This window comes from Mandrillus leucophaeus, unplaced genomic scaffold (assembly GCF_000951045.1).
Source record: "Mandrillus leucophaeus isolate KB7577 unplaced genomic scaffold, Mleu.le_1.0 Scaffold208, whole genome shotgun sequence".
NCBI lineage: Eukaryota > Metazoa > Chordata > Mammalia > Primates > Cercopithecidae > Mandrillus > Mandrillus leucophaeus.
The window spans coordinates 1,529,538-1,552,783 of record NW_012102121.1 but is presented as its reverse complement, the minus strand read 5'-3'; the positions used below and the strand labels follow the sequence as shown (position 1 = coordinate 1,552,783).

Here is a 23,246-nt window from a genome sequence, read left to right as displayed (position 1 = left end):
AAAGGAAAGAAAGGAAAGAAAGGAAAGAAAGAAAGGAAGAAAGAAAGGAAGAAAAAAAAAAAGAAAGGAAAGAAAGAAAGAAAGAAAGAAAGAAAGAAAGAAAGAAAGAAAGAAAGAAAGAAAGAAAGAAAGAAAAGACAGACAGACTACAAAACAGTGCTCAAATAAATTTTAAAAGACCTGAAAAAACGTAGAGTTGTGATGTTAAGATGGTTCTATTCCCCAATTTGATTTACAGATTCATTCAATACAATCCTTATCAAATCCTACTTCCCATTTTACAGTTATTGACAAGGTAATCCTAAAATTCACACAGCAATTTAAGGGACCCAAAGAGCCAAAACAATTTGGAAAAAGAAAAAGTTGGAGGATTCACACTTCCTAATTTTTAAAATTACTACGAAGACAACCACGTTGTTCAGTACTGGCATAATGACAGACATATAAGCCAATGGAACATAATTTAGAAGTGAGAGTCCAGAAATAATCCAATACATTGATGGCCAATTGATTTTGACAAGGATGCCAAGTCCATTCAATGGGGAAAAAAACAGACTCTTCAATAAATGGTGGTGGGACAACTGGATTTCTACAAACAAAAAAATGCAACTGAACTCCTACCTTATGTCATATACAAAAATTAACTGAAAATAGATCAAAGACTTGGAAATAACTGCACTTCATTAAAATGGAAAACTTTTATGCATCTAAAGGACATTATCAAGAAAGTGAAAAGGCAATCTATAGAATGGGAGAAAACATTTGCAAATCATATATCTGATAAGGCTTTAATATATATAATATATAAGGAATTCCTAAAACTCAGTAACAAAAAGATATCCATTTCAATAATAGGGAAGGCCAGGTGCAGTGGTTCATGCCTGTAATTCCACCACTGTGGGAGACTGAGCAGGGAGGACTCCTTGAGGCCAGGAGTTCAAGACTAGCCTGGGTGACATAAAGAGACAAGATCTCACTTTGTCTCTCAGCCTGGAGTGCAGTGGTGCAATCTCAGCTCACTGCAGCCTCTACCTCCCAGACTCAAGTGATCCTTCCACTTCAGCCTTCCAAGTAGCTGGGACCACAGATGAGAGCCACCAAACGTGGATAATTTTTAATTTTTTTTTTTTTTTTGAGATGGAGTCTCGCTCTGTCGCCCAGGCTGGAGTGCGGTGGCCGGATCTCAGCTCACTGCAAGCTCCGCCTCCCGGGTTTACGCCATTCTCCTGCCTCAGCCTCCTAAGTAGCTGGGACTACAGGCGCCCACCACCACGCCCAGCTAGTTTTTTGTATTTTTTTAGTACAGACGGGGTTTCACCGTGTTAGCCAGGATGGTCTCGATCTCTTGACCTCGTGATCCGCCCGTCTTGGCCTCCCAAAGTGCTGGGATTACAGGCTTCAGCCACCGCGCCCGGCCTAAATATTTTTATAGAGATGGAGTTGCGCTGTTACTCAGGCTTGCCTTGACTCCTGAGCTCAAGCAATCCTTCCACCTTGGCCACACAAACTGCTGAGATTACAGGTGTGAGCCACCACACCTTGGCCCCCCAAAATTTTACTAATTAGTTAGGTGTGGTGGCACACACTTGTAGTCCCAGCTACTTGGGAGGCTGACATGGGAGGACTGCTTGAGCCCAGGAGTTTGAGGCTGCAGTGAGCCGTGATTGGGCCACTCCAGCCTGGGCAACAGAGCAAGACCCCATTCCCCAAAAATAAATGAAAGATTAAAAATGAGCTAGGACAGACATTTCTCCAAAGAAGATATACAAATGGCCAATAAGCACATGAAAAGATGCTCAACATAAGCCATGTGGGTAATGCAAAGCAAAACCACAATAAGGTACCACTTCATACCCACTTCGGATAGCTGTATTTTATCCTACTTTTCTTAATATAGAGATGGGGATCTTGCTACGTTGCTCAGGCTGGTCTCAAACTCCTAGCCTCAAGCAATCCTCCTGCCTTGGCCTTTAAAGTGCTGAAATTACAGATGTGAGCCACTGCACCTAGCCTTTTTTTAAAAAAAGGAAAATAACAAGTGTTGGTAAGGATGTAAAGAAACTGGAACACACACTGCTGGTGGGAATGTAAACAGTTCAGCTGCTATGGGAAAAAAGTTTAGCAGTCCATTTAAAAGATAGCTGGGCACAGTGGATCACATGCCTGTAATCCTAGCACTAATAGGAAAATGGGTTAAAAAAAGAAGAAAGAAAGTCAGCTGGGTGCAGTGGCTCACACCTGTAATCCCAGCACTTTGGGAGGCCAAGGGACGTGAATCACTTGATGCCAGGAGTTCTAGATCAGCCTGGCAAAATCCCATCTCTACTAAAAATGCAAAAAATAGCTGGGCGTGGTGGTGCACATCTGTAATCCCAGCTACTTGGGTGATTGGGGCATGAGAATAGCTTGGACCCAGGAGGCAGAGGTTGCAGTGAACTGAGATCCTGACACTGCACCCCAGCCTGGGCAACAGAGCGAGACTCTGTCTCAAAAAATAAATATATAAATACATAAATAAACACAGAATTCTCATTTAACCCCACAACTGCACTCCTAGGTATGTAACCCAAAGACCTGAAAACAGGTACTCAAGAAGTACATGCACATGCGTGTTCAGAGCAGCACTATTCACATATACAAAAGGGAGAAACAATCCAAATGTGTCCATCAAAAGATGAATGTAGAAACAAATTGTGGTATATCTATATAATGCAATATTCTTCAGCCATGAAGAGGAATGAAGTACTGATATATACTACGAGGTGGATGAATCTCCAAAATATTGTGCTGAGTGAAACATACTATATGACTTCATTTATACTAAATATCCAGAATATGTAAATCTATAGAGAGAGAAAGCAGATTAGTGGTTGCCAGAGATTGAGGGAATATGGGAACAGAAAGAAATTACTTAATATGTAGTGTATTTTAAGTTGGAGTGATGGAAATGCTTTGCCACTACAGAGGTATTAATAGTAGTTGTACATTATGAACGTACTAAATGCTATTGAATTTTTGATTATTTATTTATTTATGAATGAATGAACGATACAGTCTTGCTCTGTGACCCAGGCTGGTACAGAAGCATGATTATAGCTCACTGCAACTTCGAACTCGAGGGCTCCAGGGATCTCCCTGCCAATTGTTTACTTTAAATGGTTAATTTTATGTATGTGAATTTCATCTCAATAAATTCTTTTTTTGGGGGGGGGGGAGTTATTGGACTCTAGAATGGGGATTCTACAAGATAAAATGAAGAATTATCTAGCCTACACCCCATCCAAATCCAATTAAATAACAATTTTCAGGATTCTTTTTAATAACTTCTCCACATGATTCTGATATATGGCCAAATTTGGGCATGTCAATACTTAGGAAACCTTTTCCCTGTACCTTAAAATGTTAAGAGAAAATGCATAAGATCTGTAAATCCAAGAATTACATAAATATGCATAAAACTCTGCTTGTGACAAACTATTTACAAACCAGAGCTCAGCTCTGAAAAGTACAAATTTAGTGGCCTAAATACTAACATGTTCTAAATGATGGCTAATGTACCATATAGTGTACATTAATGTATATTCCCATAGAGCAACTTATCTTTTCAAAAAAAGCTCCATCCTGTATTCTACAACACACTAGTAACTATTAATAAAATAATCATCAACTTTTCTCTGAACTTTCTCCTCAATTTTGTAATGAACCCAAAACTGCTCTAAAAATTAATGTCTATTATTAAATATGTTTAAGTACTAAGGAACAGTGAAATTCTATGTGTTGTCGTATCTGTGAAGTCTGTAGTAAAGAAAGTGTTATATGAACTCTCATTGTAATACAGTTTGTGAAAAATATGGTGCTCATTAGTTGTCTACTTTTTAACAGTATGACCAGAATGTAACCAGTAACATATATATTAAGGCTCACTAAACACAGTGCAAAGCAGAAAGGAAACAGATTGTGCAGTACAATCACTGATGACAAATTCCTATCAAATTTCCTTAGTTTTCCCTTGATACTAATGAATTTCACAAACATGGTAATGATGAAAATATATATACACACACACATACATATACACAGTTCACTGCAGCCTTCTAGGCTCAAGTGACGCTCCCACCTCAGCCTTCCAAGTAGCTGGGACTACAGGCATGTGCCACTATGCTTGGTGAACTTGCCTCAGCCTCCCCAAGTGCTGGGATTATAGGCATAAGAAACTGTGCCCAGCCAACAACAACAACAAAAGTTTTGCAGCTTTAACTCAAAGGAGAAAACAGTTTTAAAATAAATTCACTCATGTAACACAGCAGTTATTTACAACTTTTGGGGGCTGCAGTAATATATCTATACATATATTTAACAAACTGTGACCAAAGCGCTTGTCTTTTTTTTATATTTTTATTTTTGAGACAGAGTTTCACTCTCTTGCCCAGGCTGGAGTGCAGTGGTGCGATCTTGGCTCACTGCAACCTCCGCCTCCTGGGTTCAAGCGATTCTCATGCCTCAGCCTCCCGAGCAACTGGGATTACAGGTATGCACCACCATGCCCAGCTAATTTTTTCTATTTTCAGTAGAGGTGGGGTTTCACTATGTTGGCCAGGCTAGTCTTAAAAAGTCCTGGCCTCAAGTGATCTGCCTATCTTGGCCTCTCAAAGTGCTAGGATTACAGGCGTGAGCCACCACACCTGACCACGCCCGTCTTTTTAAAAACATGACATAAGAGCCGGGTGCAGTGGCTCATGCCTGTAATCCCAGCACTTTGGGAGGCAGAGGCAGGTGGATCACGAAGTCAGGAGTTCGAGACCAGCCTGGCCAAGATGGTAAAACCCCGTCTCTACTAAAACTACAAAAATTAGCCAGGCACGGTGGCGGGCACCTGTAATCCCAGCTACTCAGAAGGCTGAGGCAGGAGAATCGCCTGAACCCGGGAGGCGGGGGTTGCAGTGAGCCAAGATCGCGCCATTGCACTCTAGCCTGGGTGACAGAGCAAGACTCCATCTCAAAACAACAACAACAACAAAAAAAACATGACATAAGAAACTATTTTCAGCCAGATGGGGTCTCTAGATCTCTATTACCACAAATACCAACACTGGCCCTCAAAAATTTCAATTCTGATACCATTTCCATACTGCGGTGAAGGTTAATAGTTACGTGACAGTTTCTTGTGATTCCTTTGACAACATCAAATTTACTTCCTAAATATGATTTATCACTTCTTCCCCTACCCCCACCCTCCCCACAAGACGGAGTCTTGCTCTGTTGTTCAGGCTGGAGTGCAGTGGCACTGCAACTTCCGCCTACTGGGTTCAAGCAATTCTCTTGCCTCAGCCTCCTGAGTAGCTGGGATTACAGACACCCGTCACCACGCCTGGTTAATTTTTGTATTTTTAGTAGAGACAGAGTTCTACCATGTTGGCCAGGCTGGTCTCAAACTCCTGACCTCGTGATCCGCCTACCTCGGCCTCACAAAGTGCTGGGATTAATCACAGGCATATGAGCCACTGAGCCTGGTCTTAGCTCCATCTCAGCTCACTGCAACCTCCACCTCCCAGGTTCAAGCCGATTCTCCTGCCTCATCCTGCTGAGTAGCTGTGACCACACCCAGCTGATGTTTGTATTTTTAGCAGAGATGGGATTTCACCATGTTGACCAGGCTATACAATTTTATCAATCCCAACACTTTGGGAGGCTGAGGCAGGTGGATTACCTGAAGTCAGGAATTTGAGACCAGTCTGGCCAATGTGGTGAAACGCCCCTCTCTACTAAAAATATAAAATTAGCCAGGTGTGGTGGCACATGCCTGTAATCCCAGTTACTTAGAAGGCTCAGGCAGGAGAATCGCTTGAACCTGGGAGGTGGAAGTTGCAGTGAGCCAAGATCATGCCATTGCACTACTGCGTCTCAAAAAAAAAAACTAAAAACCAAAAAACAAAAAAGCCATTCTGTAATCTTTTTCGTTGCAATATGGTTTTGCAGTGGTCTCATTTTTTCATAGCAGCATCCCAAGCATTGAAATTGCTTTAGATTCTTGCCATCTTAGTCATGCATCAGTTCTTTTTTTTTTGGCCCTGTGGATGTTGGAAGTACCTTTGCTCCAGAAACTGAGCTAACATCACCTTTAAATTGCTTTTATTTTATTTATTTATTTGTTATTTTGAGACGGAATCTGTGTCACCCAGGCTGGAGTGCAGTGGTGCAATTTTGGCTAACTGAAACCTCCACCTCTTGGCTTCAAGCGATTCTCCTGTCTCAGCTTCCTGGGTAGCTGGGACTAGAGGTGTGCACCACCACACCCGGCTAATTTTTGTATTTTTAGTAGTGACAGTGTTTCACCATGTTGGCCAGACTGGCCTCGAACTTCTGACCCCAAGTGATCCACCTGCCTTGGCCTCCCAAAGTGCTGGGATTACAGGGTGAGCCACCATTCCCGGCCACCTTTAAATTGCTTTTAGGCAAGAAATGGAGAACCCACTCTAGGGTCTTGAATTTGGAGTTCAGTTCCATATATATGAGCACACTGGGGCAGCTGTGTCATTTTCCACAGTCTGTTTTTTATGTAAGACATCTTAATTTTTCTTTTTCAGACAGAACAGACTGGTACGAAATGATATATAGTTTTCTTTTTAGAAATAAGTTTTCTAAATATTGTTTAATATTTGACACAATATAAATAAACAACAGTGAATACACTGTTCTGTGTAACAACATTATCTTCCTTTTGTAGGAAAGAGTCTGTAGAAATAATTCATTGTTTCCTAAGTTCAAACTGAGTTCAGTATGCACAGAAGTATTTTGATATCTGTCTTAGTACATTTGGGTTGCTACAGCAAAATAACTTAGACTGGGTAATATACTAACAACAGAAATTTATTGCTCACAATTCTGGAGACTGCGAAGTCCAAGACCAAGCCACCAGCACATTTGGTCTGTTGAGGGCTTGTTTTTCACAGATGGCGCCTGTTTTGTTGCATCCTTATGGGAGAAGAGGCAAGGCAGTTCTCTCTTGCCTCTTTCGTAAGGATGCTAATACCATTCATGGGTGACACCAAAATCCAGACCATAACAATGTCCCTGTCTAATAATTAAAGGTTTTTGCCTTTACAATTATGTAGTGTATATATAGATATTAGATAGCAAGAAAGAAGTGAGAAGGACCAAGCTTTTGTCTTGCAATTGAGAGCTAACTACTTTTGTTTTTGTTTTTTTGAGATGGAGTCTCGCTCTGCCACCCAGGCTGGAGTGTGGTGGCGTGATCTTGGCTCACTGCAACCTCCACCTCCCTTCAAGCGATTTTTCTGCCCAAGCCTCCCGAGTAGCTGGCACTACAGGCGCGCACCACCACACCCGGCTAAGTTTTGTATTTTTAGTAAAGACGGGGTTTCACCATATTGGCCAGGCTGGTCTGGAACTCCAGATCATGATCCTCCTACCTCAGCCTCTCAAAGTGCTGGGATTACAGGCGTGAGCCACCACACCCAGCAGAGAGTTAATTACTCTTAAAGCCATATACATACTGTTACCATCTCAGTTACCTAATTCCCAAACATCTCTCAAAAAAGAAACAAAAAAAAAAAACAGGATAAAGGAGTCGTTGACAGGAACAAAGTGTAGGTAGGTAATTAGACTCCCCTTTCCACTTTTTTTTTCAGTACATAGGCTATTTAGTTCTTTCAAGATTTACCATTAGATCATGATATACAATTTTTCCCCATATTCATAATGAATTTTTCTACAATAAAATGCATGCATATCCCATAAATGTGTAAATATTTTTCAAACACAAATGTTTTGTTTTTAAAGAAGTGACAGGCCGAGTGCGGTGGCTCACGCCTGTAATCTCAGCACTTTGGGAGGTTGAGGTGAGGAGTTTGAGACTGGCAGATACAGAGAATCACAACTTATCAGAGCAGAAACCCAGGAGGAGAAAATTCCATCAGTCCCGGTGTACAAAACCCTGAACTATATAATTGACAAAATGCTAGAGGCCCAGTATAGACAAACCTCAGAGTAAAAAACTCCAGCCCCTTTAGTTAGTGGGCACCCCTGTATTTTTTTGAGTGTTACCTCCTAGAGTTCTACCAGGTTTTCACAGTGACTATAGGTCAAACAACCCCTTGTGTTCTGGCAGCAGGAGGGGAAAAGAAACCACTTTGAAGTAAGTCAGGGCTGGATGCAGTGGCTCACACCTGTAATCCCAGAACTTTAGGAGGTTGAGGCAGGCAGACCACTTGAGGTCAGGAGTTTGAGATCAGCCTGGCCAACACATCAAAACCACATCTCTACTAAAAACACAAAAATTAGCCAGCCTCCCAGCTACTCAGGAGGCTGAGGCATGAGAATTGCTTGAACCCAGGAGGCAGAGGTTGCAGTGAGCCAAGATTGCACCACTGCACTACAGCCTGGGAGACAGAGCAAGACTCGGTCTCAAAAAAAAAAAAAAAAAAAAGTCAGAATCTTCTGCTCTTTTTAACAAGGTCTGTCCTCAGGAGAAATTACTTAACTACAAACCTGCCCAAGTTTTATCACAGCCTATATGACCTGGAAGAAGTGTAAAGCCCAACTCCAGCCACCTCAAGCCATCTAGAAATGGACAGAGCTGGCAGGCAGAAAATAAGTAAAGACACAGCTGAACTCAGCAACACCATTCGTCAAGTGTATATAATGAGCATTATAGACTACTACACCCGTAACTGCAGATTACACATTGTTCTTGAGCTCACATGAAACTTGCATGAAGATATACTACATTGTGACAAATTTTTAAAAATAGAAATCATACAATGTCTGCTTTCAGATCACAGTGGAATTTAACTGGAAGTTCCCAACAGAAAGATACCTGCAAAATTCCCAAAACATTTGGAGATTTAAAAACACACTTATAGAATAGTAGGCCGGGCACAGTGACTCACGCCTTAATCCCAGAACTTTGGGAGGCCGAGGTGGGTGGATCCCGAGGTCAGGAGTTCAAGACCAGCTTGGCCAACATGGTGAAACCCCATCTCTACTAAAAATACAAAAATGAGCTGGGCATGGTGGCATGTGCCTGTAATCCCAGCTACTTGGGAGGCTGAAGCAGGAGAATTGCTTGAACCGGGAGGCAGGAGGCAGAGGTAGCAGGGAGCAAGACTGCGCCACTGCACTCCAGCCTGGGCTACAGAGCGAGATTGTCTCAAAAACAAATAAACAAACAAACAAACAAAACACACACACACTTCTAGAATAGTAAAGAGTAGCCTCAAAAGAAAAAAACTAGTGGGCCCTGATATTATCATCCTGAGAAACAGAATGCATTATTCTAGTATCCTTATGGATTAGCCCAAAGCTAAGTATGTTTCATCAACGAAAGCTAGAAATGCTTTCCCCAGGCATGTGCACTTGTCTAGTAAAAGAACCTCACCTTGAATTTATTCCAAAAGAGGCTCTCAAATGTTCAGCAGCAACTCCTAAAATGAGGCCAGTCCAAATGTAATGGGATAAATCCCGCTCCCCCCACCAAAAGCTGAATCTTTCATCATAGGAACAGGTGACCCTTGCTGTGAAGTTAGAGGATAGGCACACAAATAAATTTATATGACATTATCTACTAACTTTTTTAAATGCATGTGTTAAACACATGTGTATTATAACTCTAGCACTGAGCAGCAAAAGTCTAAAGTCCAAATCCTTAACTGGAATATACACAAGGTATTCTAAAACTACACTAATGTTAAATAATTAATCCAGAAACTGTTAACTGAAGTGCAAAATCATTAGTATTTCTCTATGGCTACAACAGCCTAACTATCAAAGTGTGCTGAGACAGACAAGCTATTTTAAAGTACTCACTAAAAAAAAAAAAAAAAACTTCAGAGAAATTTATGATGGATGTCTCTTACCTCATAAATGTTGGGGTGCCACATTTTGGTCAAGAATCTGAAGGTAGGTGGTGAATAGGGGTAGTCAATAGGAAATTTAATATGCGCCTGAAAAGAAAAAAAATGAAATGCTGATAAATGAGACTATAACTTATTCATCTGCCTAATAATTCACCCTACTACACCCACAGATACAAAGCTCCTTTCACAGAGTAAACTCTTGAGATTAAAGTAGCTCAGACATACTTTGTTATCCCCAGCGCCAGGGTCATTAGTATGTTCTTACAGCACCCCTTCAAACATTTATAAAAGGTTATCTTTTTTTTTTTCCCCCAGACGGAGTCTCACTCTGTCGCCAGGCTGGAGTGCAGTGACGTGACCTCAGCTCACTGCAACCTCTGCCTCCCAGGTTCAAGCGATTCTCCTGCCTCAGCCTCCTGAGTAGCTGGGACTACAGGCGTACGCCACCACGCCCAGCTATTTTTTGCATTTTTAGTAGAGACGGGTTTCACCATGCCGGCCAAGATGGTCTCAATCTCTTGACCTCGTGATCTACCTGCCTCAGCCTCCCAAAGTGCCTGGATTACAGGCGTGAGCCACCGCGCCCGGCCCCTATAAAAGGCTATTTTAAGTCACCAAAACTCACACACTCACTCACATACACATACATAAATACAATTTTAACTTAGCTCACGAGCGAAAAACAATACTCTACAAATACATTTTATTTTTATAACAAAATAATCTCATTTTAGGGTACACAATATGGAACAACAGTATTTTTCTTTTTACTCACATAATTTAACTGTCATTCTATCACCCAGAAATAATAAATGCTGACACTGCTGATTTCCCATACAAAATTTATTTTTAAAAACTTCAACATACTGTATTTTGTATTCTGCTTTTTTCATCTATATCACATTGTAAACATTTTTTTTACATCATGAAATATTCTCTCTACATGGGTGACTGATAGTATCTGCATTATACTCCATCAAATGTATACCTAGATGAACCATTTTATAAAACTATTTCCTTATTTTGGGCATTTGGGTTGTTTCTCACACCTTTGCTGTTATAAATCCTGCTGCAGTGAATGTCCTTTGCAGTATCCCCATATTTTAAGTATGAAGAAATCCAGAAAACGTGACAAGTTCTCTCTTCCATAAAAGCAATGGGCAAATTGCCAAAAATTGTAAGCATCAACATTTTCAGAATTCCAGAAAATAACCAGAGGCTTGCAACAATTCAAGGAGTAGATATTTAAAGAAAATAGCTGACATTCAGTAAGAACATCAAGCTATGTGGTTTTAACTTACCCTAAACCAATCTCCTATACTCTAGCTGTGCAGCAGCCTTAAAACACATTCAAAGTAAAAACCAAGGAAGCTGACAGGCCCTGGAGAGGATAGAATGGCCTGGCATTTTGCCAAAGCCTTACTCCCAGAGAACTGTCATTAGCTGACCTTTCTAGTGGTTCCCTAGAAAACTCCACTTGCAAGGCTGTCTACAAGTGATCGGATTTGGAGCTTGGCCAATGTGAAAATGTTTTCCCTGGCAGCTTTGTTGAAAACAATGGCAGGCAACTATTTAACCTTAAAGGTACCTAAGGCAGTGGAAAATACAAAACAGACTACCCAAAAAACTTAAAGGAAAAGCTGGGCTGGGCTAAGAGTTGTCCATTATGGTTCTGAAAAGCTCTGACAAATTATTGTGAGTCTATAAGACCACGACAATGTTTAGGGCTATGCACATGCCCAGTGCTATGTGCATGCTCAGGAAAGCCCTAAGAAGGCCCTAACTTTATACCTCTGGCTTAACTTGAGAATGTATGCAACCAGAAAGTAAAGAGTTTGCAACTGCCTGTCTGAATTTAGTTGAAGGCATGTAATGACACATGCGCAGAGCCTCTCCACAAATTCCAAGTGACTAACTGGTTCTAGAAAATCAAGGAAATCTCTGTTCAATCATTACCTGACCACTAAGCTGAGTGGAGAATTCACTGGCCACACATAACAAATAATATCCACATTATATAATTAAGTAAGATAAGTCACTAAGCAAGCCAACAGTAATTACAACAGCAGCAGCAATGGTAACAACAAAAACCCTGGGGAAGAGGAGAACTGGATTTCTGCAAGTGTCACTGTATATTATTTAAATTTCTAGTTTTCAGTAAAATATTACAAGGTATGAAGTAAAACAAAAGTATGGTCCATACAACAGGAGAAAAAAAAGAATCAATAGAAACTGGAAACCTAAGTATTAAAGTTACTAGGCAAAGACTAAATAAGCTTATCTTTAAACCTTTAAACATTTCAAAGGACTAAAGAAAATCATGGCTAAATAACTTAAAGGAAAGCATGAGAATGGTATCTCACCCATAAATACTGAATATCAATAATGAGATAAATTATTTTTAAAAATCCACATAAAGTGGTGGCTCATGCCTGTAATCCCAACACTTTGGAAGGCTGAGGCAGGTGGATCCCTTGAGCCCAGAATTTCAGACAAGCCTAGGCAAGGTGGCGAGATCCTATCTCTACAAAAAAATTTAAAAATCAGTCGGGTACAGTGGTGAATCTGTGGTCCCAGCTACATAAGAGGCCAAGGTGGGAGGATCACTTCAGCCCAGGAGGTTGGGGCTGTAGTGGGCTATGATCATACCACTGCACTCAGGGCTGGGCTACAGAGGAAGACCCTGTCTCAAAAAAAAAGAAAAGAAAAGAACAGAAAAGAAAGAAAAGAAAAGAAAGGACAGGGGATGGGGGTGGGAGGGGGAAAAGAAAGAGAGAGATAGATTCTTAAGTTGTTAAGTACAAAAACTGTTGATTCTTTGAGACAGGGTCTTGCTCTACCACCCAGGTTAGACAGAGTGCACTGGGTTACAGCTCACTGCAACCTTGACTTTCTGGGCTCAAGTGATTCACCTACCTCAGCCTCCTGAGTAGATGGGACTACAAGCATGCACCACCATGCCCAGCTAATTTTTTTGTGGGGCTGGAGGTTTCAGCATGTTGCCCAGGCTGGGTCTTAAACTCCTGAGCTCAAGCAATCCCCACGCCTCAGCCTCCCAAAGTGCTGGGATTTACAGGTGTGAGCCATCACACCTGGCCTGTTCATTCCTTTTCATGACTAAATTTAAAAAGTATAAAAACTGAAACTTTAAAAAAAAAAAAAAAAGTGCTGAGCAACAGATTTGAGCAAGTAGAAGAAATAGGGAATTTGAAGATAGGTCAATTTATTGACCTTATTTTTATTTATTTATTTATTTATTTTTTGAGACAGAGTCTCGCTCTGTCACCAAGATGGAATGCAGTGGCGCGATCTCGGCTCACTGCAACCTCCACCTCCCAGGTTCAAGCAATCCTCCTGCCTCAGCCTCCCGGGTAGCTGGGACTACAGGGGCATGCCACCATGCCCAGCTAATTTTTTGTAGTTTTTAGTAGAGACGGGGTCTCATCATGTTGGCCAGGCTGGTGTCGATCTCTTGACCTTGTGATCTGCCTGCCTCGGCCTCCCAAAGTGCTGGGATTACAGACGTGAGCCACCACACCCGGCCTTACTGACCTTATTCTTTTAAGGGGAGTAGTGGAAATCCCCTTCATCAGGAGTATCGGTCTGCCATAGGCATCCGAAATGGAGGCAGTCTTTCTTGTGGGACTGAATCCTTAACATATAGAATCTGATGCTATCTCCAGATAGCGTCAACAATGAATTGAATTGGAGGACTAAGAGAGAAACTATAAAATTCTTAAAAGAAAACATAGGTGTAAATCTTCATGACCTTGCATTCACTAAGTTTTGTAGATGTGACACCAAAAACACAATGAACAAAAGTAAAAAGAAATGGGACACAATTAAAATTATTATTATTATTTTTTGAGACAGAGTCTTGCTCTGTTGCCCAGGGTGAAGTGCAGTGGCGTGATCTCGGCTCACTGTAACTTCCACCTCCTGGGTTCAAGCGATTCTCCTGCCTCAGCCTCCCGAGCAGCTGGGATTACAGGCATGTGCCACCACTTCTGGCTAATTTTTGTATTTTTAGTAGAGACAGGGTTTCGACATGTTGGCCAGGCTGGTCTCAAACTCCTGACCTCGGGTGACCCACCCGCCTCAGACTCCCAAAGTGCTAGGATTACAGGTATCAGCCACTATCCTCAGCCCAGGGTTTCTTTTTCAGATGATAAAATGTATTCTAAAATTGATTTTGGTGATGGTTACACAACTTTGTGAATATGCTAGAAATCACTAAACTATATACTTTAATAAATGGGTGAATTGTATGACACATGCATTAAAATCACAATAAAGCTGACTGGGGGGAAAAAAGGCTGGAGCCCAAAAACCCAGGTCCCTCAGAGATCTTGGTTTCTAAAATATCATTATTCGGCCGGCACAGTGGCTTATGCCTGTAATCCCAGCACTTTTGGAGCCCTAGGCTGGTGGATCACGAGGTCAGGAGTTCAAGACCAGCCTGGCCAAGATGGTGAAATCCCATCTCTAGTAAAACCAAAAATTAGCCAGGCACAGTGGCAGGTGCCTGCAATCCCAGCTACTCGGGAGGCGGAGGCAGGAGAACTCTTGAACCCGGGCAGCAGAGGATGCAGTGAGCCGAGACTGCGCCACTGCACTCCAGCCTGGGCGACACAGTGAGACTCCGTCTCAAAAAATAAATAATATAAAATATCATTATTCAATAAAAGGAACTGGGGCCCTTTGGTGAAACACCTGATTCTAAAATCTGCAGCAGGAAAAATAAAAGATAAGCCTAGAGCATCTTATAATGCCAAAAAGTAAGTGCTAAAGAAAACAAATTGGAGTGTTTCAAAACAGCATAGGAGCCAACCTGCAAGAGCTCCTAATGGCCAAAAGTAGGACAATCTAAGCTATAAAATACACAATGTAATACTGTTACCCAAAATATGAAATAAACATAAATGAGTACATACTGATAAGTACCACTGAATGGAAAAATATTGGTGGAGAAGGGTCAAATCTTCCTTACAGTAGTACTACAAATAATCATAATCCACATTCAGGTGGTGAAGTTGAATTCCCCTTCCCTAGAGTGTGGGCTGGATTTAATGACTCACTTTCTAACAATAGAGTACGGAAAGAAATAGTAGCTCTACCATAGAGAAATCTGGCAGACATGTTAACCAAGTGATCAAGGTTAACATCACTAGCGGTAAATCATATTGGTATCATGACCTCCCTGATATGATGTGGCAAGAAAGGCACTTCAACTTTGTGGTATTCTTCCCCCAAAATCTATAACCCCATTCTAGTCAGGAGAAAAACATCAGATAACCCAAATGCAGGAATGTTCTGCCAAATCTAACCCACCCTCTTCAAAAATTGTCAAGGTCACAAAAAATAAGGAAAGGTGGAGAAACCATCAAAGACTGGAGGAAACCAAAAAGACGAGACAACTTAATACAGTGTGCTATCCTGAACTGGACTCTGAATTAAGAAGATGATATGGAGGCACAGAAGAATACAGTGCTAATGAGTGCTAATGAGTATGGGGATTCTTTTTGAGATGATGAAATATTCTGTAATTAGATGGTGGTGATGGCTGTACAACCGTCTGAATATACTAAAAACTACTGAACTGGATACTTTAAAAGGGTGAATTTTATGGTATATGAATTATACCTTAATACATTAGTGCAGAAACTGGTGAACTCTAAACTAACTGGAGATTAGTTAATAAAGCTGGAGTGGCTATCTGAATAACAGAGAAAGTATACTTTAGAACAAAGAACATTGTCACAGATAAAGAGGGTAATTTCATAAGGGGATCAATTCACAAAGAAGACATAATATTAACTGTGTGTGCACCTAGTAACAACAGAGCTTTAGAACACAAAATTATGTAACTAAAAACTTTTATCACCAAATGGAAAAATAGAAAAATGCACAACTACAGTTGAAGATACTATCACTTCTCTCTCAACAGTCTAAAGCAGCGGCCCCCAACTCTTTTGGCAGGTACTGATTTCATTGAAGACAATTTTTCCACGGACAAGAGGGTGGAAGAGTGGGAAGGGTAGTGAGGTGGGTATTTCAGGATGAAACTGTTCCACCTCAAATCATCAGGCATTAGATAGATTCTCACAAGGAACACTCAACCTAGATCCCTCACATGCCCAGTTCACAACAGGGTTCGCACTCCTTGAGAATCTAATGCCCAAGTTGATCTGACTACAGGCAGAGCTCACCTCCTGCTGTGTGGCCTGCTTCCTAACAGGCCACAGAGTGGTATCAGATCAGTATCGGATAGGGACCCCTGGTCTAAAGTACAAGGAGACAAAAACTCAGTAAGGATACAGAAGACAATAAGCCACCGAACAACAGCAGCATACAAATTATTTTTGTGGACACACAGAACACGCACCAAGACATACCATATTCTGGAATGTACAACATCTATCTACAAAGTTTAAAGAACTGACATAATACATAGCATATTCTTTAACCACACTGAATAGCGCCAGAAATTTTGACTATCTAAATTCAAAGATACTTACTAAATCCCCAAATATTTGGAAATTACGTAACTGTACATGTCACAGTATGAAGAGGAAGCCATAAAGTTACTTAGAAAATTGTTTAATTGAATATGAAAAAAATGACAATGAAAATCTGTAACATACACCTAAAGCAATACTCAAATGGAAATTTTTAGAATTGCTTGCACTGGAAAAGATGTACGTCTCATTTCAATAATATAAGCTTCTACTTAAGAAATGAGAAAAATGGCCGGGCACGGTGGCTCACGCTTGTAATCCCAGCACTTTGGGAGGCCAAGGTGGGCGGATCACGAGGTCAGGAGATCAAGACCATCCTGGCTAACACAGTGAAATTCCATCTCTACTAAAAATACAAAAAATTAGCTGGGCATGGTGGCAGACGCCTGTAATCCCAGCTACTTGGGAGGCTGAGGCAGGAGAATGGCGTGAACCCGGGAGGCGGAGCTTGCAGTAAGCCGAGATCGCGCCACTGCACTCCAGCCTGGGCAACAGAGCGAGACTCTGCCTAAAAAAAAAAAAAAAAAAAAAAAGAAATGAGAAAAATACAAAATTAGGCCAGGTGCAGTGGCTCACACCTATAATTCCAACACTTACAGAGGCCGAGGCAGGTGGATTGCTTGAGCACAGGAGTTGGAGAACAGCCTGAACAACATGGTAAGACCTCATTTTTACGAAAAATACAAAAAGTTGACAGGCGTGATGGTGCACCCCTGAGGTCCCAGCTACTTGGGAGGCTGAGGTGGAAGGATCACTTACGTTTGGGAGGTTGAGGCTGCAGTGAGTCATAATCTTGTCACTGCACTCCAGGGTGGGTGACAGAGTGAGACCTTGTCTCAAAAAAAAACGAAACAAAACAAAACAAAAGAGGAAAGAAAAAGAAAGAAAGAAAGAAAGAAAGAAAGAAAGAAAGAAAGAAAGAAAGAGAGAGAGAGAGAGAAAGAAAGAAAGAGAGAGAGAGAAAGAAAGAGAAAGAAAGGGAAAGAGAGACTATGAAATTAAACTAAAAGCAAGCAGAAGAAAGAAAACTGACATAAAAGCAGAAATTAAATTGAAAAATAGGAAAACTGCAGGGTGTGTGTGTGGGTGATCAATAAAACCAGAAGCTGGTTCTCTTTGAAACCATCAAGAAAACTAGTAAGCCCCTAGCGAGACTGATCAACCGAAAGAAAAAAAAAACAACAAAACACCACGCACACACAAATTACCAACCAATACCAGGAATAAAATAGGAGACAGTACTACAGATCGTACTAGTATTAAAAGAACAAGGGAATATTATAAATAACTCTATGCTCATAAATTCAATAAATAATATTAAACAGACAAATTACTTGAAAAATACAAAGCTACTTAAGAATAAATACATAATCTGAATAGGCATATATTAAAGAAATTGAATTTGTATCTAAAACCTTCAGACAAAGCAATCTCCTGAGCCAGGTAACTTCAACAGCAAATTCTACCACGGAAGAAATAATAACTTTAAACAAATTTTTTTTTAGAAAACAAAATAAGGGGGACTATATTTCCCAAATCATTTTATTATACAGACATATAATATATATATAGACAAAAGAGGATTATGAAAACTTCTATTAAAGTTAGGAATCTGGTCCTTGGAACTATAACCTCTTATATCTCATTTCTATGGACAAATGAGATTATCCTTTTGAGAAACAAATAACAAAACAATGTTGTCTGTGTAGTCAAATCTTTAGGTCTTAAAAAATGTCTTGGCTGGGTGTGGAGGCTCATGCCTGTAATCCCAGCACTTTGGGTGGTCGAGGTGGGCGGATCACCTGAGGTCGGGAGTTTGAGACCAGCCTGACCAACATGGAGAAACCCCATCTCTACTAAAAATACAAAATTAGCCGGGCATGGTGGCACATGCCTGTAATCCCAGCTACTCGAGAGGCTGAGGCAGGAGAATCGCTTGAACCTGGGAGGCAGAGGCTGCAGTGAGCCAAGATCGCGCCATTGCACTCCAGCTTGGGCAACAAGAGCAAAACACGGTCTCAAAAGAAAAAAAAAATGTCTTGAGACCAGGTGCCATGGTTTGTGCCTGTAATTCCAACACTTTGGGGAGACCTAGGTGGGCAGACTGCTTGAGTTCAAGACTAGCCTGGGCAACATGGTGAAACCCCATCTCTACAAAAAATACAAAAATTTGCCAGGCATGGTGGATGAGCCTGTAATCCCAGCTACTCAGGAGGCTGAGGTGGGAAAATCACCTGAGCCCAGGAGCTCGAGTCTGCAGTAAGCTGTGATCACGCCACTGTATTCCAGCCTGAGTGACAGAGCAAGACCCTGTCTCAAAAAAAAAAAGTCTTGTTAGATTACTTAGCATACTAAGAGAAATCTCTGCAGTGTAACTAGGAACACATGCATGAAAATTTATGTAGAATAGATGATATGCACCTATGTAATAAAAGGTAGCACACGATAGTAGTAAAGAATGCTGACTCAAGAAGCCAGGACTATCTGGGTTTGAATCCTGACTCTGCAACTCAGCTGTTACCTTAAGCAACTCTTACTTAATTTATATTGATCAACTAATTGACTGATTAAGACAGGGTTATGCTGTCACCCAGGCTGAAGTACAGTGGCACAAATATGGATCACTGCCAGCCTTGACCTCCCAGGCTCAAGCGATCCTGTCCCAGCCTCCTGAGCAGCTGAGACCACAGGCCATGTCACCATACCCAGCTAAATTTTTTATTTTTTATAAAGATTTCACCATTTAAACTTCTGGGCTCAAGCAATCCTCCCACTTTGGCCTCCTAAAATGCTGGCACTATGTGTAGTTCTAATTAGGGAAAAGGAATCAGGCTAGTGGGACCGAGGGAAAGCAATAAAAGAAAGCCGAAAAGCCGTAAGTCAGCCTTTCTTCATCATCCAGGACACGTAAGTCCTCCTGTGCAAATAACTCACAATCTTCCTGTGCCCAACTATCACCACACACCCGCAAGTTAGCTCACTGCAACCCTGGTGTTCTCAGTACTCCACAAAGCCCTCTTCAGCATACTGCATAAACACTATCCTATAAAATCTCTAGCAAGCCTTTGTTTCTCTGCAGTTGGCTTCTCTCTGGCAGGCTGCTGGTTGCCTCCCTCGCAATGTATTTTCCTACGTTCTCTAATAAACCTGCCTTTTTTTGGAAATTTGAGACGGGGTCTCACTCTGTCAACAAGGCTGGAGTGCAGTGGTGCAGTCTTGCCTCAGGGCAACTTCCATCTCCGAGATTCAAGCAATCCTCCCATATCAGTCTCCAGAGTAACTGGGACTACAGATGCGCACCACTATAGTGGCCTGGTTAATTTTTCATTATTTTTTGTAGGGACAGGGTTTCGCCATGTTGCCAAGACTGGTCTCGAACTCCTGGGCTCAATGATCCTCCTGCCTCAGCCTCTCTAAATGCTGGGATTACAGGCGTGAGCCACTGCATCTGGCCTGCCTTCCTTTACTTACAACTGCCTCAGTAAATTACTTTGTAAGTTTGGAACTGTGCCACTGGTCCAAACAGCCATCATTCTCCTGGACAGATTATAGACGAGAGCCACTGCGTATTGCTCAATTACTTAATTTATATCTCAGTTTCCTCACCAGTAAAAAGGGGATAACAGTACTTATTTAATGTGTTTGTATGAAGATTAAATGAGGTAACGCTTGAACAATGTTTAGAACTGTGCCTGACAAATTAAAAGATATAAAAATATAAATAGGTGGATAGGCACGGTAGCTCACGCTTGTAATCCCACCACTCTGGGAGGCTGAGGCGGGTGGATAACCTGAGGTCAGGAGTTCAAGACTAGCCTGGCCAACACGGTGAAACCCCATCACTTACTAAAAAAAATACAAAAATCAGCTGGACGTGATGGCAGTCGCCTGTAATCCCAGCTATTCAGGAGGCTGAGGAAGGAGAATCACTTGAACTCGGGAGGTGGAGTTTTCAGTGAGCCGAGATCATGCCACTGCACTTCAGCCTAGGCGCAAAGAGCAAGACTTCATCTCCAAAAATAAATAAATAAAAATATAGATAGATAGATAGATAGATAGATAGATAGATAGATAGATAGATAGATAGATAGTAGATAGATAGATAGATAGATATAGATGGACGGACGGACGGATGGATGTGGGAGAGGGCGGGAGGGAGGGAGAGGCAAGAATCATGAAGGCTGTTTTATAGATTGCTAATTTTCACTGTTTTATCTCTTTTACCTACCTCCCCATAGATTATAATACTACCAGCTTTAAATAAGACAACTGGAAAGATTAATACCAACCTTAAGACTTTGATGATTATGGAATTAAGTTTTCTTAGAGCCTTACCAAACCTAATTATATTCTACTTAAATCTTAATAAATATTGGTTAGTAGTATTAATGGGGTTTCTGTATTTCCTCTAAGCGTCTAATATTTTGAATTATTCTTGAACTTTCAGCTTTTTGACCATTATCTACTATACAATTTTTAAAAAATAACCTCCATCATGCTTGTAATCCCAGCACTTTGGGAGGCTGAGGTAGGCGGATTCACGAGGTCAGGAGATTGACACCATCCTGGCTAACACAGTGTAACCCCATCTTTACTAAAAACACAAAAAATTAGCAGGGCGTGGGTGGCAGGTGCCTGTAGTCCCAGCTACTTGGGAGGCTAAGGCAGGAGAATAGCGTGAACCCGGGAGGCGGAGCTTGCAGTGAGCCGTGATCATGCCATCGCACTCCAGCCTGGGCAACAGAGCGAGACTCGGTCTCAAAAAACAAACAAACAAAAAATTATAAGTAGTTTTAATGTGACGCTTTTGACTTTATTCTAGAGGTAGTTTGTTTGAGTTTTTGTTTGTGTTTTTTTTTTTTGAGACGGAGTCTCGCTCTGTTGCCCACCTCACTGCAACCTCCACCTCCTAAGTTCAAGCTGTTCTCTTGCCTCAGCCTCTGCAGTAGCTTGGATTACAGGCGCCACCACGCCTGGCTAATTTTTGTATTTTTAGTACATATGGGGTTTCACCATGTTGGTCAGGCTGGTCTCGAACTCTTTATTTATTGTATTGTATTTGTTTTTGAGATCGAGTCTTGCTCTGTCACCCAGGCTGGAGTGCAGTGGCACAATCTTGGCTCACTGCAAGCTCCACCTCCCGGGTTCAAGCCATTCTCCTGCCTCAGTCTCCCGAGTAGCTGGGACTACAGGCGCCCACCACCACGCCCGGCTAATTTTTTGTATTTTTAGTAGAGACGGCGTTTCACTGTGTTAGCCAGGATGGTCTCGATCTCCTGACCCCATGATCTGCCAGCCTCGGCCTCTCAAAGTGCTGGGATTACAGGCGTGAGCCACTGTGCCCGGCCTTATGATTGATTTTTTTAAAGCATCATGCCTAAAGTATGCTTACATTACCACTAAAAGAGGTAACATTGGGTGGTGTGCTTCTAGTAAGGCTATTTAAATTGTACTAAGAACTCCTTCGGTGGTTTCCAATCCTCAACTATTCAGCTGAAGTTAATATTCAGGGGGAATATCCTGCTGTAATGCTTCCCTGAGATTATACAATTTTATCTCTATCTCTATTATTTTACTTAGTTTTCAGAACATTATTAACTGTTTATTTATTTACTTATTTATTTTTGAGACAGAGTCTCGCTCTGTCGCCCAGGCAGAAGTGCAGTGGTGCAATCTCGGCTCACTGCAACCTCCGCCTCCTGGGTACAAGCAATTCTCCTGTCTTAGTCTCGCGAGTAGCTACAGACGCACGCCACCACACCTGGCTGATTTTTGTATTTTTAGTAGAGATGGGGTTTCACCATGTTGGTCAGGCTGGTCTCCAACTCCTGACCTCAGGTGATCCACCTGCCTCAGCCTCCCAAAGTGCTGGGATTACAGGTGTGGGCCACCATGCAGCTCTTATTAACAATTTAAACATACTATTTCACATGTATATGGTGACCTATAGTTATCTATGTATTACCTCATATACATATTAATACTCCTACGTCAGCCAACTTGTCACTGAAATTTCTTTCCTTTTTGAAATTTTATGAAATAAATAAGATATAACTTGCTGTAAACATGAATATGAGATCTCATACCATCTCAGTTATATTCAGAATATAACGATTTTAAAAGAAGAAGGGAAGGTACTAGAATCAGTAACCCTATGTTGTAGCCCTGGCATGATTCTTGACTATTTAATTTACATTTTTCTATCTTTTATTTGTCAGGCACAATTCTAAGCATTGTCTTTGCTAGGCCTGTGACCTTAGGTCAACTCATTTAAATCTCTAGATTTCAAGTTCCTTTTTATATAAAATGGCGTAAAACACTGACCCTAGGGAGTTATCATGAGAATCATATACAAATTTTAAGAGAACCTTCAAAAATGGATCCCAAGACACAATTATTTTTTATCTTTTAGAGACAGGGTCTCACTATGTTGCCCAAACTCAAGATCTCAAGTGAGTTTCCCACCTCAGCCTGCTGAGTAGCTGGGACTACAGGGATGTGGCACCATGCCTGGCTCTAAGATAATCTTAAATCATCAAATCAAAGGTTAAATCATTTTCATTGTATTCAGGAGCATTAATAAATATTAAAGTATTTTCCACAAGAAGTAAAAGGGAAAAAAAAGTTCAACATATTAGAAAATTTGCTCTTACCCATTATAGATCTTAGTAATTTCAGGATATGATATGAACAAACTAAATTTATGAGAACAAGGGAAATGTAAACATTGACTGGATATCAAGGAATTATGAGCTTTTTTAGTTGTGATAATAGTATTACAGTTAGGTCTCAAAAATATATGTTATTTAGTTGGTGCTATAGTAATTTTTATTTAAAGTTTTTTTTTTTTTTT

The 23,246-nt window shown here is 41.1% G+C and overlaps 1 protein-coding gene across 2 annotated transcripts in view; it reads right to left on the bottom strand.

Annotated features, from left to right (window-relative positions):
• UBE2R2 (ubiquitin-conjugating enzyme E2R 2) overlaps window positions 1-23,246 on the bottom strand; it is a 118,490-nt gene that overhangs the window by 22,720 nt on the left and 72,524 nt on the right. For both annotated transcript variants that reach the window (XM_011980027.1, XM_011980028.1), the window contains exon 2: window positions 9,876-9,962. In XM_011980027.1, the coding sequence (XP_011835417.1) occupies window positions 9,876-9,962 (87 nt within the window). The remainder of the gene's footprint in view (window positions 1-9,875; window positions 9,963-23,246) is intronic.